We start from the raw sequence: 13024 nt of genomic DNA, 5'->3' as shown, positions 1-13024 counted from the left end.
GGGGTGCTTTTTGATTGGAGGATAAGGATCAGGTGAGCCAGCAGGGCTAGTCTGATTGGTGGGTAGGATCAGGTAGCTATCAGGGCTCTGTTTGGTGGGTAAGGATCATGTGAGCCAGCAGGACTTACCATTGGACAGCTCTTCTTGGGGGATGGGGAAGTTAGTCTTTGAACTACTCCCAACAATGTTTACTGAGGATTAAAGAGAGTCATCCGCAAGAAGTCCTGTCCTATCAAGTAGTGATTAAGTATTTTACTGTGGTTGATGATCCTGAGTTTACATTAAATTCCTCTGATTTAACCCACTAATTAATTTCAAACCCTGAGGCTTGGTCATTGTAGTTCAGTCACATGGTTGCTTAGAATAGGGACTACACATTTTATTATGGTACAGGGTGCCTGTATGTAAATTACCCCGTTTGTTACATAAGTGACTGTGTGTGTGTGTGTGTGTGTGTGTGTGAGATATATTACTGTTTGAAATTTTAGAATAGATTTTTTAATTAGAAAAAAAACACATTAGAAAGCAAATTTTAAAAAAAATTATAGTGAATCTAATTGTGTTTGTGTTATTTCTACCTAACATTTATGTTTGCCTTTAGATTTTACAAAATACCACAAGTTTAAAACTGGCCCGAAAAGTTCATGAAACCTTACGCCGAATCATAGCAGGATTAATTGTAAATCAGGAAATGACGGCAGAATCCATTCTATTGCTCAGTTATGGTTTGGTCAGTGAAAACCTACCCCTATTAACAGAGAAAGACAAGTAAGTTTGGATTTGCTCTAAAGAAAGATAAAAATTATATTATATGAAACACAAGTACTACTTTGGTCCTTCAAAGTGCTACTTTTCAACATAAGATTTTCTTTGAGGTATCTGTGACAGAAATGTTATTTCTATGATGTCATTTTTATTTTAAATATTTATTGAATGAAAAGATAGATTTTAAATATACACAACTTAGTGCAGATTTAAAGCTATTGTGAGCAGGAAAACCAACATGCACATATTTATTGAGTCTGGGCTTTGGGTAAGAATTCCTCTTAAAATGAAACTCACTGACTTCACAGAGTCTGTACTTAAAACATGTGAAAATGCCTTATACATGAGTACACTTCCTTTGGATTTTGCTTTTGTGTTGTGGGAAAGGCTCCTAAGGACCGTCCTAGTAACTTGATCAACAGGATTGCATCTCTTGTGTGTTTGTGGTTAAGGGAAGGGAGGAAACCAGAGCATATTTGTTCAGTGCTAGGCTCTCATCTTCATGGAGCCACTAACTTCTTGGAATGCAGCTAACAGTGTTTTCCATTTTTATTCCATTGGGACTGATAGGAGTCCCGCAGTCCCTGCACCCGATCCACGTCTGCCACCCCAGAGCTGCCTGCTGCTCCCCCCAACTCCAGTTCGAGGTGGACCCAAAGCTATTGTGAGCAGGAAAACCAACATGCACATATTTATTGAGTCTGGGCTTCGGGTAAGAATTCCTCTTAAAATGAAACTCACTGACTTCACAGAGTCTGTACTATTTCATCTTTTGCTTAATTTTTAGTATTTACTAGGATTTCACTGTTGCCTTGCCCATGAGCAGCTCTAAACCACTTTGACTTTTTTTTTTTAATTAATTCCAACTTAAGAAAAATTTCTCTTTCATGAATTTTGCCTTTAGTGTTTGTAACTACAACATCATCAAACCTAAGGGGATTTAGATTTTGTCCCATTTTATCTAGAAAATTTTATCCTTTGGGGTTTATATTTATGCATGTGTGGTCTTTTTAGTTAATTGTGAGATGTGTCTAGAACATTTATTTTAATTTACATGTTGATATTCAGTTTTTCCAGAACCATTTGTTAAATAGACCATCCTTTATGCATTAAAGATTCTCTCCCCTTTGTTAAGAATAGCTGTGTCACTGTGAATTTACTTCTGAGTCATCCTTTGGCCGCATTGTCTTTTCTTCAGAAAATGTCCTACTATCTTGATACCTGTATCTTTATAAATCTTAAAGTTTGATGGTGTTCATTTCCTGTCTCTTTTCTTCTTTTCCAATATTATGTGGGAAATTTAGTGTCTTTGCTTTTCTATGTAAATTTAGAACCAGCTTGTCAATACACAGTTCAATTTAATTAATAATATTAATTAAAACTTAGTTGACAAATAATAACTGTTCATGTTCAAATATAAAACTTTGAAATCTTATTTGGGATTGCATTGAATCTGTAGATCAAATTAGGAAAAACTGACATCTTGACAATTCTATTTTTCTCTTTATAAACATGAATATCATTTTTTGGTTTTTTTAAAAATTTAACAATGTTGTATTGCTTTTTTCACATTGACCATATTTCATTCGATTTAAACAAAAATATTTCAGGTCTGGGGATGCTTGTGTAAATGCTATTGCCTTTGGGTGGGATGGGGGCAATTGAACCTTAGGCACTCAACCATAGCGACACATCCTGAGCCCTTTTTATGTTTTATTTTGAGACAGGGTCTCAATAAATTGCTGAGGCTGGCTTTGAACTTGAGAGTCCCCTGCCTCAGTCTCCTGAGCTGCTGGGAATACAGATGGGTGTCACCACATCTGGCATGCTATTGTGTTTTAAATTTCAAATTCTCCTTGTTCATTGAGGGTATATAGGGTGTGTGATTAACTTGTGTTAGCTATAATAGTTTTTCAGTTCCAGGAGTTTTTGGTCAATTTCTGGGGACTTTCTCCAAGGACATCCTATAATCTCTGAACAAAGACAAGGTTTCAAGTTTTATCTTTATTTTTTATTTTATTTTATATTTAAGATGATGAGCTTTTAAAAATACAAATCTGGTTATTTCATTTCCTTTGGCTTCCATTTTTCCTAGGAGAGAGCACAGTCCTTCATTTGGGTTGCAGGGTTCTAGCCTCATCCTATACCATTCCAACATATGCTCCAGCCATTCTGGCTTCCCTTTCGTTCCATAAAGTCCCCGTACTCCCTTGCTGCCCCCAAGACTTCACTGCTTACTCTTCCCTCTACCCATGCCCCGACAAGCCTCAGAGTACCTAACAGTCAAACTTTGAGTCTGTCTTCCTGGCTGAGGTCCATCAGGACAGGAACCATGTTCATCTTGGTCATTGCTTTGCCCAGCATACTGAGCCAATGCTTGGAATCACAGCAGATGCTGAGTGACCATTTGCTAAATAGACTTAGTATCTCAACTGCACAGTGAGCTTCCACCTTCTTGACTTATTAAGACTCCCCAAGGCCATTTCTCACTTCTTAAAAATATTCATCATTTCAAACAGAAGCAGCTTAACATTTCCTGTGTATCTCTTATTTTACATTTGACCTCATACATCCAATCTTCAAAACAACTAATGTGTAATATCTTTTTTATACTTTTTAGCTGCTTCATCTGAGTCTGAAGACTTCCAAGATCAAGTCTTCAAGTGATCATGTCCTGGAAATGTTGGATCCTTTTGTGTCTCTCCTCATAGATTGCCTGGGTTCCATGGATGTGAAGGTGAGCATCCATTCCCTCACAAGAGCCATGTCATGCAGAATTCTTGGATGGAACTTATTTCAGGGCTCTTGCTTTGTGAGATGGTGGAGTTTTTAAATGACATGGTGGTACTACGAACTGCCACTGTTTCCTGAATTAATAAGTCCCATTTGTTTGGATAGCTCTTAATACCTTTTAGAATGCTTCTAGGTACATTAATCATCTTATCTGATCCTCACAATTTCATAGGGGTGATTAGTAATGTCCCAAGACCAGTGATCATCTTTACCACCATCACTCTCGTAAAGTAATCCTTCTGAACCTTACCACCTCTTAGACAAATATTCTTGACATTTCTGGGATTTGTTTGTTTTGAGATATTGGGGATTAAACACAGGGCCTCATGCATGCCAGAGAAATGCTCTACCACTGAGCCACATCCCTCTTCCCAACATTTCTATTTTATAGATGAGAAAACTAGGGCTAGGGTCTAGTTACAGTTTTAGGTATGAATCTAGGTCTGTTGGACTCTAAATCCCACTTATGTACAGCACCTTCAGAAGTGAAGATGCTTAGAGGGTAATAACATCTCTGGAGTCACACAGTAGTCAAATGTAAAACTGGGATTTAACATCTAGGTCTTTAAAACTCCCATCTCTCTTCTGTGTTTTCATCAAATCCATTGCAGTGTAGTAGTCAGAGCAGCAGGATTATTTTAGGTAGAGCTGAACTAGCTGATCCTGGGGATTGCAAGGTTTGACCTTCATGTATAAGCACATGGTCTTAGCACACTTTTTCTATATCCTTGTGCATAGCACTAAACTTTATATGACTGTTAATTTTTCCTCTGCTTAATTTCTGTTCCACCTATCTTTTTTCCTTACACACAGAGATAGTTTCCTTCTTTATCTTTCTATTTATATAACTAATAGAGGGCTGGAGATGTAGCTCAGTGATAGAGCACTTACCTAGGGTGGGCAGAGCCCTGGGTTTGATTCCCAGCACCACCAATAATGATGATGATGATGCCCAGTACAGTGCCTTTTATACATGTTTGAATACACTATATTAACATTCCCAGGGTTAGAAAAGATGGATTACATTGAAGTACCATTCTGGAAAATAGAAGAGTCATTTAAAATGTATTGTTCCAAAAAACAAACAAAAATCCTAAATTAATTTATTCAATTCAGCCACTTGTATAATCTGCACAGCCTCTGGTGCCTTATTGATGGATTTGGTCACTTCAAAGTTGACTGTTTATTATTTTGTTTTCTCAGGTGATCACAGGTGCTTTACAATGTCTGATCTGGGTCTTAAGGTTTCCTCTGCCTTCCATAGAAAGAAAAGCAGGACAGCTGACAAAACACCTTTTTCTTTTGCTGAAGAACTATGCAAAACTTGGGGCTGCCAGGGGCCAGAACTTCCACCTGGTGGTAAATTGTTTCAAGGTGAGGTGAATCAGTTGCAGCTAGAAAAAGCCAGGACCTAGAGTAATACCAGAGTTCAGTTTTCCCCATTGCTCTTTGGTCAGAATTATTTCCATAATAATTTGCTAGTGCTTGAGGGTTAGTATCCTGTGTGAAAAAGTCAACTCATTATCATTTCACTGGATCCTGACATGTGGAGTATGCTGTTAACTTCACTGTTATTATTTGCAGTGTGTGACCATACTTGTAAAGAAAGTCAAATCTTACCAGATAACTGAAAAACAGCTTCAAGTTCTTCTGGCTTATGCTGAAGAGGACATTTACGATACTTCAAGACAAGCCACTGCATTTGGTCTTCTGAAGGTATGGTGTCACCATAACCTTGTCTTTCAGTTTGTGAGTCTCAGGTCTAGTATTTAGAATAATGTGGAACATATTGTTTTGACTAGTTGTGGACCACTGAATTTAAGTAATTTATAAAGATTATGATGATTTTAATGTGTCAGTCATAAGCTAACGTTCTACTTATGAAAATGTTTGAATATACTACTTAACATTCCCAGGGAATACTGAACAAATACGGGTACTCTACCAAGTGCGTGTTCTTTTTCATTTGAAGTTACTTTCATTGCTTGAAAAGTGTCTACAGCTATTTTACATCTGAAAGTACCTACATACACAGTAAAACACATGAAATGAATCTTTTTATATTTTTTAGGCCATTTTATCAAGAAGATTATTGGTCCCAGAAATTGATGACGTCATGCGAAAAGTGTCCAAGTTGGCAATTTCTGCACAAAGTGAACCTGCCAGAGTCCAATGCAGACAGGTGTGTAGAGGGAGCTTATTCCTATAGTGAGGGTTGGGTGGGCTCCACCTTAGCAGTTCATCTTTTAGTTAGCTCTTGGTATTAACTGAATTCTGAAGACTACTTTTTGTCATATTCTTGCTATGCTCTGAGACTCAAACACCTAATGAGGTAGGTCAGAGAAAGCTTTCCTGAGGATTGACAGGTAAGCCAAAACTTGCAGGAGAAGGGGAAATAAATACCTGAGGAAGGTAACCCTTAGGTGAATAAGGCTCACCTTGTTTGAGGAACTAAATGAAGGGTGGGTGGAGGGAGCAGGGGAAGCCAGGTGGGGCAGGATCTTGTGGTCTTGTTAAAGATTTAGGGCTTTGTTCTAAGAAGAGTAAGAGCCTATTGAGATCCTTAGGCAGAGGAGTAACACACTCAGATTTGTTCATACATTTGTTTAATCTTTGACTATATATCATACCCAAGAAGTGGGAAATCTGAATTAGAAATACACACTCAGGTTGAAGGAGGTTTTAGACCACTGAGAAGGCCAGGATGGAAGAGAAGAAACATGTCTTTGGCGGGTGGGGGGGGTTGCTTGATTACTTAGGAAGGATGGCTAGCTTTTATTAAAACACTAGCTTTGTGCCCAGGACTTTACACACATGACCTCTATTTACAGCTACCCTTCAAAAGAATATTATCCACATTTTACAGCTAGGAAAAAAAGCAGACCTTGGAAAGTTAATAAATTGTGAGAACTAATGCACATCATTTAATAAAGGAGACTAAATACTAATGGTTTTTAAATGAAGTCTTTGACCATAGACTAGGCATGAAATTCTGGTACCATCACATGAGCAAGTTACTGAACCTCTCTGGGCCACCTTTATTATCTTCAGTTGTAAAATGTGATACCACCACCTACTTCCTAAGGGAGTGAGGAGAATTAACCAAGAAACAAATACTTAACATAGTGCTTGGCACATACATTATCAGTATTAATTCATTACCATGTTGTTATTCTCATATTCAAGGGGAGATACAGGGTTAAACCATAGTCCTTACTCAGTCGACTGCCCCATCTGTCAGATCAGCTTCTAATATATATGTAAGTTGAGATTTGGGTCTTAAACCACCATAGCAGTGGGGGGTCAAGACTTGACTCAGCCAGGCACAGGGGTTAAGATCCAGCTGAGTGAAGCAGGAGATAGGAAGGGGCACAGTGGTTGACTTAGTAGACAGAATTAGCTGGAGTCAGTTGGAAAGCCTGGTTGATTACCCTTTTGCAAGATTTTTATAGAGTATGAGTGTATCTCAGAAAATAGCTTAGGAAACAGGAATCCTGGAGTGACAAGATCTAAATGATTAACTGTGTGATTCTTCCCCCCCCCCCCAGGTTTTTCTGAAATACATTCTTGACTATCCCCTTGGTGAGAAATTGAGACCGAACTTGGAATTCATGCTCGCTCAACTGAAGTAAGCTGAACCATTTCTTATGCAGAGGCAAAAAGCTAGTTTCTTTCTTTTAACATGGTGGTTGTCTTGAAAAGGACAAGCTTTTGACCTTTTCAGTGGCACATTCTCTGAAGATGCTGGTGTGACTTGTAGGCTTGATTGTCAGACACTGTGTCTGGTTTCATATGTCAGTTCTTTAAGTTAATTTTCACTCAGTTTAATATGACCATTGATTGTCAGTAAAGTCCACTGAGGGCAGTGTTGAAAATCTAATAAAATTACATTTAAAAGAGCTCAGTAGCTTGATGAATATAAACATTAAAATTGAGCAAATAGAGCACTTTGTGTTTCTAAGAAAAAACGATTGACACCTAACTGTAATATTTTAAATTTTTTAAAAATAAATTTAGAAGATACTAACAGTTCATCTAATGTTCTTGCCCTAGTTATGAACATGAGACTGGAAGAGAGTCCACCTTGGAAATGATCGCTTATCTCTTTGACACATTTCCTCAGGTACTATGAATCACAAAGAGAAACCCTTCAACTGTTTGCCCATGATCCCTGGAAGCCCTGGGCTTTCCCTTGTTGGACAGCAATTGTAGGAATTCCATGCCCACTAAGTTCATCAATGCCTCTTTTCCTGTAGGGACTGCTCCATGAGAACTGTGGGATGTTCTTCATCCCTCTTTGTCTAATGATGGTGAATGATGACTCTGCTGTATGTAAAAAAATGGCATCCATGGCAATCAAATCCTTACTCAGTAAAATTAGCCTTGAGAAAAAAGACTGGTTATTTGATATGGTTATCTCCTGGTTTGGAGGAAAAAAGGTTAGTATTGCTTTTAATCATAGTTCAACAAGTCCAAACTTCAAATAAAAATTCATATTATATACTGTAGAACTGGCTTATATTTGTATCTGATTATGCAAGTAATATATTCTCAAAGTTTCAGAAAGTGTAAGAAATTATAGAAAGTTAACACTGAGTCATTTGTATTCCTAATGCATTGTTATTGCTAGCAAAGCACTCTACTTGAATATAATCATCATTTACTTAACCAGACCCAGTTGGTGAATATCTGCTTCCAGTTTTGCTTATTCGTTTTCTGAGTGTCATTTCTATTATTCTGTTCACTTATTGACTCTGCCACCATCATCACTAGCCCATCTTTAGAATATAAATATGTTTTTTATAATAGTAATTTGTTGCATATCTATATAATTGAGGTTGGGAATGAAACCTCTATTTCTTTTTTCTTTTTTTAATGGAAAAAATGTGTATCAAAATACTCACTGGATAAGTGCCGTTTTTCTAATGTTATTCTTGGGTATAAAGATTGCTTCACTTCTGTTTGTTGACCATGACACTATATTTTATTGATTCTGGCATCTAAAAGGTTTCTTACTGTCTGATTGTTAACATAATCCCCACCTTCGTTTTATAATTTTTATAAACATCTTCCCAAGTTGTATTAACACTCACTTGTGGTGGTTTATTTTTGATAGAGCTTAAATAGACAACTTGCTGCCCTGGTCTGTGGCTTATTTGTGGAAAGTGAAGGGGTTAATTTTGAGAGAAGACTTGGAAATGTTCTTCCTGTGGTTGAAAAGGAAATTAATCCTGATAACTATAAAGATGTAAGTAATTTGTTAAGGAATAAATTTTCTGATGATTTTTATAAGAAAGTTGTACTTGACAGAGTATAACTAGTAGATTAAGTAGTTTCTTTAAAAATGTTCTTTGTTAATAAAAGCAAGAATTTAGTGCAGTTGGAACTTCTTTTTAAGATAGGGGTAAAAGGTTCTCAACTCAGGCAGTCTTGCCCCCCATAGGACATTTGGCAGTGTCTAGAAATATTTTTGGTTGTCACAGTTGGAAGGTGGGGGTTGCTACTGACATGTAGTGGATAAAGGCCAGAGATGCTGCTAAACATCCTAGTCAAGTGACAGCCCCATAGTGACTTGATATGGATTTACATGCTGACAGAAACATGTATCCCAGGTACTTCCAGGTTGTTGTCTTACATTTATGTGCAATCACCCCATGTTTAGATCATGGAAGAGACTGAAGAAAAAGCTGCAGATCGCCTGCTCTTCAGTTTTCTCACGCTAATAAGTAAACTCATCAAAGAATGTAATTTTATTCAGTTTACCAAGCCCTCTGAGACTTTGAGTAAAATCTGGAGTAAGTATTTCCTTTTTATTTAATTAAATCTAAAAACACATTAGGCTGGGCATGGTGGTGTACACCTGTAATCTAAGCATCTTAGGAGGCTGAGGCAGAAGGATCACAAGTACAAAGCCAGCCTCAGCAACTAACAAGGTCCTAAGCAACTTAGCAAGACCCTGTCTCAAAATAAAAAGGGGCTGGGGATATGGCTCAGTGGTTAAGCACCCCTGAATTCAGTCCCTGGTATAAAAAAAACAGTTGTGATACAATTATTGAAAATAGATTTGGGAAATTAGAATGGGAACATCTTCAAAAAATAGATGGGAAGGGAAAAGCCCATGAGGAAAAAAAAATGTGAAAGATCCTATCAGATTGATTACAGTTAAAATGTTCTTTCCAAAAAAAAATATGTGTGTGTGTGTATTACTTCATGTAACACATATCATCCATAAGAGAATATTGTCACAAAATGAAAGGAAAAATTCTCCCAAGTTCTATTTGATGATAATTTGGCATATATTTTCCCACGTCTTCCTTTTGCTGCCCCCCCCAGCTTTATTAAGGTATAATTGACATGTAAGAATTATATATATTTTCCCTGTACAGAATGTTTTGAAATATGTATAAATGTGTACATATATTTCTATCTAGTCTTTTTGCTAAATAGTTATGATTTTTTTCAGAGAGATTGCTTGGTTCCATATTTTAGCTATTTGTACCTGAGTAAGCTTATTACTATACCACAGTTCACTTCCTAGCTGTCCTTTTCAATAGCCATCATACAAATGTGCTGTAATTTACTGAACCATCTCACTTGGATGGTACATTTAAGTACTATATCACTCTCTAAATGAAAAATAAGACTCCATTAACACACTACACATTTCAGTTAGTTCTTGGTTTAAGAGCCAGAAACTGTGATCCTGTGAGAAATAACACAGTTTAGTCAGGTATGGTGACACAGACCTCCAATCCCAGTGACTCAGGCTGAGGCAGAACCATTCCAAGTTTAAGACCAGACTCAGCAACTTAGTAAGATCATGTATCAAAATAAAAAGGACTGGGGATGTAGTTCAGTGGTAAAGTACCCTGGGTTTAATCCCTACTACCAAAAAAAGAGAAATAACTGTTTATATGACCTGTTTGGGTCTGGCTCCACTGAGACATGGCCAGATTGTTACAAAGATTTAAACAGATGTAAATAACATTCATAAAATATAGTAGTATAGGCTAAAACTGAAACGTGGCATGATTAATCCATCCCATTCACAACACCTACATTATAAGACTTTACAAATGTACTTTCCAAGGGTGTATACTCTAATGCTGAAGAATTATGTGCTCTGGGGCCCAGGCCAGTCTCTACCCATTGCATGACATTTGGCCTCTCTGGAAATTCACTTCCTCATGTTAGATTGGAAATGACACTTCTATCGTCACAGAACTGTTGTGAGGCTCTAAAAAATAAGGTAATGTATATAACACACATGGCTCTGTGCCTGGCACAAAGAAAACATGAATGATAGCTTTCTAGGCAGCTACTTTGAACCACCAATTTCACTATTATATATATAATATATATATATATATCTTTACATTAGTCACTTCAGAAAACGTAATGTTAAAATGCCATCTTATTTCCCTGAATCTGAAACTAATCTGTGTGAAACAAGTCTGTGCATAAGCTTAGGCATATCTTTTCAGTGCCACTTACCACTCAGGGAGTTAGTTTCCTAGCTGTTTCAGTGTTTCTTCACCTCATTTCTCTCTATCTCCTAGTGGTCTTGCAGAAAACATGGACTATTTTGGCCATCTTTGGTTATTCTTCCCAAACATATAATATATGCCCAAATCAGTCATATTTACTATGAATCATAAAAGAATCATAAAAGCTGTGCAGCATTTGAGAATGCATTCTGGTTCCCCTAGGTCATGTGCACTCTCACCTGAGACACCCACACAATTGGGTGTGGCTCACAGCGGCCCAGATTTTTGGATTACTCTTTGCTTCTTGCCATCCAGAGGAGCTTATTCAAAAATGGAATGCCAAAAAGACTAAAAAGAAATCCGCAGACCCTGTAGCAGTCAGGTTTCTAACAGGTGATCTTGAACAGAAGGTAAGGTTTCTTTCTCTAAAACCTTTTCCTTGACTTGTGACCTCTAAAATGTTCACTCTGGTTCTCATAACATCTTAGTGTTGTCCCTTGGGAAAAACTCCTCCAACTGACAACATGTTGCATATGTGAATCAATAAGTGTTAATAACTGGAGAGGGGTTACCCTCAAGGCCAGTTTTCCAAAGATAATTTTTAGATCATCAGTCTAATCAAACTTGTGATTATTTAGCTTTTCCATCTTTCATTGTGTGTCTTTTATCAACATTAGAAAAAATAAGATTAATTGTCCTATGTTCTTCATAACCTTCTTCATGACTATATGAGATCATGTTCATAAAGATGTTAGGTAAGGACCATGTTATATCTGTTTCTTGATTCCTAAACCTAGCACAGTGTGGCTCATAGTGAGAATTCCATAAATACTGGATAAGCAGAAGATGGAAGGGGAAAGAGAAAAAAGGAAAAACTACTGGAATGTTGCAAAGTATTCTAATAGTTTTAGGAAATTAGACGATTACATTAGACTTTGGTGGGTGTGGGGGGACTAACACGTTTGGGGCAGGTAGAAGGGAATAATCATGTAATTTCTGGTTATGACCTTTTCTCTACAACTCTGTATAGGTTGTCATGCAGAGCAAAATCTAGTACATCAGTTGCATTATGGTCAATTTTTTTTTCTTAATAATCAGAAATGTTATGTTTGCCAATGACCATTTCTCTCTACAGATGAAAAGTATCTCTCTAGCCTCTTGCCATCAGTTGCATTCCAAATTCTTGGATCAGTCTCTAGGAGAGCAGGTAAGAATTATAGCTCCCCAAGTTTAAGTGAAAGCAACCTACTATTCTACCAAATAGTCTAGAAATATGTTTACATTTGGATTTTGTTGTTGTTGTTTTTGCTATTTTAGTGCTTGACAGATTTCACAAAATATAGACATATACTCAAATAAACTGTTCAGTTATGCACACAAGTCTCGTCAACTCTGGGGACTATGTTGGGGGAACTCATGATTCCATTTACAATTCCCAATAAAGATGATACAATGGGAGGGAGGCTATTAATCTTCTCATCTTAAGGATTTCACATATACTCCACTTTGTGACGAAAGCTTTAAGGGGCACTGATTGGTTATTTTTCTAGAAAAACTATAATATTGAGTTTCCTCCCTTTATCCCTTAAAGTTAAAGAGAAAGCAATAATATTCATGCTACTGTGTGATCTACTATGTGAGCAAGTGAGTTATTCTATCTTAAAGTCTGCTAGGTGCAGTGGCACACACCTGTTAATCCCAGCAGCTCAGGATGCTGAGGCAGAAAGATCATCAGCCTTAGCAACTTTGCAAGGCCCTAATCAATTTAGCTAGACCCTGTCTCAAAATTAAAAAGACCTAAGGATGTGGCTCAGTAGTTAAGCACCCCTGAATTCAATCCCTGGTACCAAAAAAAATAAAATAAAATAAAAAATCCTATTATAAAATGTAAATTCAGAGAAGGCACTTATAAATATGCAATTTGTTGCTATGAAATAGTCTACTAGTCTACTTTTATTATTTTATTATTACCTCTTTTG

At 37.0% G+C, this 13024-nt stretch overlaps 1 protein-coding gene across 2 annotated transcripts in view; it reads left to right on the top strand.

Annotated features, from left to right (window-relative positions):
• The window catches only part of Utp20 (UTP20 small subunit processome component), a 95038-nt gene that overhangs the window by 77652 nt on the left and 4362 nt on the right, over window positions 1-13024 (top strand). For both annotated transcript variants that reach the window (XM_005322365.5, XM_078052932.1), the window contains exons 46-58: window positions 602-768; window positions 1336-1477; window positions 3386-3502; window positions 4762-4932; window positions 5143-5274; window positions 5630-5740; window positions 7107-7186; window positions 7612-7681; window positions 7815-7997; window positions 8675-8806; window positions 9221-9353; window positions 11268-11455; window positions 12181-12252. In XM_005322365.5, coding sequence (XP_005322422.1) covers window positions 602-768; window positions 1336-1477; window positions 3386-3502; window positions 4762-4932; window positions 5143-5274; window positions 5630-5740; window positions 7107-7186; window positions 7612-7681; window positions 7815-7997; window positions 8675-8806; window positions 9221-9353; window positions 11268-11455; window positions 12181-12252 — 1698 coding nt within the window. The remainder of the gene's footprint in view (window positions 1-601; window positions 769-1335; window positions 1478-3385; window positions 3503-4761; window positions 4933-5142; window positions 5275-5629; window positions 5741-7106; window positions 7187-7611; window positions 7682-7814; window positions 7998-8674; window positions 8807-9220; window positions 9354-11267; window positions 11456-12180; window positions 12253-13024) is intronic.

Source organism: Ictidomys tridecemlineatus, chromosome 6 (assembly GCF_052094955.1).
Source record: "Ictidomys tridecemlineatus isolate mIctTri1 chromosome 6, mIctTri1.hap1, whole genome shotgun sequence".
NCBI classification, from domain to species: Eukaryota; Metazoa; Chordata; class Mammalia; order Rodentia; family Sciuridae; genus Ictidomys; species Ictidomys tridecemlineatus.
This window is presented reverse-complemented; position numbering and strand designations above follow the sequence as displayed.